This window comes from Eutrema salsugineum, unplaced genomic scaffold (assembly GCF_000478725.1).
Source record: "Eutrema salsugineum unplaced genomic scaffold, Eutsalg1_0 scaffold_1, whole genome shotgun sequence".
NCBI lineage: Eukaryota > Viridiplantae > Streptophyta > Magnoliopsida > Brassicales > Brassicaceae > Eutrema > Eutrema salsugineum.
Genome location: NW_006256909.1, coordinates 11894627 through 11897686, shown reverse-complemented (window position 1 = coordinate 11897686; position 3060 = coordinate 11894627). Strand labels below are relative to the sequence as shown.

At 38.4% G+C, this 3060-nt stretch overlaps 1 protein-coding gene across 1 annotated transcript; it reads right to left on the bottom strand.

Moving 5' to 3' along the window:
* LOC18028822 lies at positions 1-2233 on the bottom strand. Its single transcript, XM_006414462.2, has 7 exons — positions 2138-2233; positions 1638-1868; positions 959-1535; positions 723-880; positions 289-515; positions 124-205; positions 1-36 (listed from the first exon to the last, which is right to left on the bottom strand). The coding sequence occupies exons 1-7, from the start codon at positions 2231-2233 to the stop codon at positions 1-3; spliced, it is 1407 nt and encodes a 468-aa protein (XP_006414525.2).
* Positions 2234-3060: the final 827 nt, after the last annotated feature.

Below are 3060 nucleotides of genomic sequence, written 5' to 3'. Positions count from 1 at the left end.
TTACTCCCCAAATAAGTACATAACTCCATCCATTTCCTGAAACATTAACATCGGTTAACCACATTGTAAAAATTGAATGCCTTATGATTTTTTAAAAAAATATTTATTTTTTTAGGTACTTACCGGTATGTGCAACCAATGTCGTTTATTCATGAGGCGATCTGCTACTTCTGTAGTATACTTGAGGGGACCAACTAATAAGTCTCTGAAAAAAAAAAATAATAATAAATAATTAAATACGTTTACGTTCAATATTTTTCTCTAATTTAAAAGAATTTATGTGCTTACTCGCGTGTCTGTGCCCACTCGTCTACACCTTCCCAATCGGTATCTGACACATGAATCAATGGATAATTTGCATTATCTGACTGCGTCGGATCGTAACCAGCTACAAATGATGATTGAGAAATTTTGTTCAGTGCTTTTGCGAATAAAGCGTCTTTAAGATCCATTTCCAGGTCCATATCCATTTCCTGATTGAGAAACACGTCATACATCTCTTTGTTTCTATCTTCCTGATAATGTACAAAATAGTTCTTGTATGATACGAAGAGAAAAAAAGGAAACTTACAAATTAACAACATATGTGAGACAAACGTATTACATTATAACATGACATATTTCAAGTTTACCAAAATTACAAGTTCAATATAACCAAAAAAGTACATTTTTCAATCGTACATTCTAGTGCATTAGGTCTTAGAATTTCTGCGCTTGCTTACCTTTTTGGAAGGGTGAGAAGTCTCCCTTTTGCTTAGAGTAGAACCTGCAGATCTTGTTATGGATTTGGAGGCGGCAATTGTTGACGCCGTAGCAGTTTTTTGACCGACGTTAACATCACTGGTAGATGTTTTTGCCGGTAAAGGAACAACAACTGTACCTGCGAGTATGGAAAATAAATACAATGATATTTTTTCATATAAAGCAATGACATAATTTGCAAATGTGTGAAACGTACCAGGTTGTGATTTTGATGCGGTGGGACTAGCAGTAGTGAATCCACCTGTTTGTATGGGTTCTATAATCTTTTTCTCAAGCATCTCCTTTAGGTTTTCTATTTTTTTATCCAACAGCTCGACTTGACTATCAATCTTGGTCTCAAGTCTCTCCTCCAAAGCTTTGAATGAGGTCTGCAAAAGTCCTTGAATATAAGACTTAAATTCCTCATCGATGGCTTTCGCAGCTGATCGATCGCACATCAACTTCTGCTTCCGTGATTCTGCACCAGGTTCAGCGACCCTTTTCTTTCCTTGACTCGAACCTGCAACTGAGCTACCTACAGCAGGTGGTGTCCTAAATTTGCTTTCTTCTGCGACATTCTCATTCTCTTCATCTGTTGCTTCCTCATTCTCGTCAAGAGTTGCAGGTAATGCTTCTTCTACCTCCCATTTATGGTGACTCCAATCCATTCCATCATTGATCATTGTTTTAAGAAGATCCAATCTTGCGTCAGCCATTTCATCAGGCCCTACAAACTCCAAAGGATCAACGACATCATCATTCCTAGTGGAAGAGATATAGTGATAGAGCTTCTCCTGCAAAAAATAATGGGACAATTAGCAAAGAAATACAACAAAGCAATATATATATATATATATATATATATATATATAAATCGAAAAAGAATCAGAAATCACCTTCGTGCAAAACTTATTTTCGATATGCTTAATATCTGAAATTTTCCCATAGCTAATGCCTTCCCACTTAGAGCATCTAGGAACACCGGCGATCACAGCATCCAATCTAGAAGACAGCATATATCCGAGAGCGGGAATTGCCTCCATGATCCAGATTTGAAAAGCTATTGTGAAGCCATTCAGTGCATACCCTGTAGATTGCGTCAACTTCACACGAACTTTCTTGATATTCTGCACTAGAAATCAAACGCTACACGTACTCATGGGTACTTCCGTAGCTTCTCCAGATTGATGAGGGCATAGAAGCACAAGCTCCACCTATACCAGCCGTGAGACAAGGGCCAAGAACAAGATCCGGAACTAGAGTCTTGAGAGAGGAGTTTAATCAAGCTATTGAAGCCTTACTTAGCATCCACGAGCAAGAAGACTCTTTGTACCCAAGCTTTAAGGCCACAGTCCAAGAAAGAAGCCTGGAGGAGCCTAATAAAGAAGAAGCTTACCTGATACAAGACGGCCCAACAACTGAATTGCCACTTCTCCGACCCAACAAAGAAGTGTCCTTGTTCAGCATCAGCATCATACCAACTTAAGATCATCTCAGCCGTCCAACCCACCAAGGTAAGAGAATGAATACGTTTATTTACTTGCCTAATATGGATTTTCTGTCTTTGGTTTGTTTTACAGGTTCTATTCATAGTTTTAAGCTTTAAAAGTATTTCTTAATATCTTTTAGTTATTGCACGAGTCTGTATTGTTTTCTTAGAGTCCCAGAAGTTGTGTCCTTATTATGTAATTTGCTTCAAGTCCCCAAGAAGGGCAAAGCTGCATTGGACTCTCTTATAAAGTCCCTTATAAGCAGCCGTGTATCTTTTACCCTACTATCAATAAAATAACGCAGTTCTTTCAAGCTTTTGTCTTGTCTTTGAATTCTCTGAATTCGCTTAAGAGTTGGTGTTTGATCCTCCTCTTGAGAGTTGGTGTTTGATCCATCTCTCGCCGGTCTTATCAAGGTTCAGTCCATAGAGCTTTGTGGCGACCCTCATTCCACCGTTTGCATCACCATCGTTTCATCCCTTGACTCAATCAGAGAGAGTTACACAACCAACTGATCGAGTTCCATCCTCTTATCACATCAACTTCCATTCCTTCTTCTTGTTGAGAGAGTTACACAACCAGCAACAAGGATCCATCCCCATCTATAGGATCGTGCCTATATCATCTGGTATCAGAGCCGAAAGGTTCCAAAACCAGGTTTTATCTTTTCATACCTTTCGGTTAAATCTCCTTTGCATCTTTGATTTCTTGTCGCACACTTATTCAAAAAAAAAAAAAGAGTTCTATTCGGTTGCATACATCGCATATCATCTTGAGCATTCATCTATATATCTAAAATCATTCTCCTTAGCATCATTCATAGCATCGA

Excerpts from the sequence above, each read along its gene's own strand:
- LOC18028822 (XM_006414462.2), bottom strand. The coding sequence starts at position 2,233 with ATGATCTTAAGTTGGTATGATGCTGATGCTGAACAAGGACACTTCTTT. Across the intron at positions 1,869-2,137 it reads GTTGGGCCGTCTTGTATCAG|AATATCAAGAAAGTTCGTGT; the intron begins GTAAGCTTCTTC and ends TTTCTAGTGCAG. Across the intron at positions 516-722 it reads CTTCTCACCCTTCCAAAAAG|GAAGATAGAAACAAAGAGAT; the intron begins GTAAGCAAGCGC and ends GTACATTATCAG.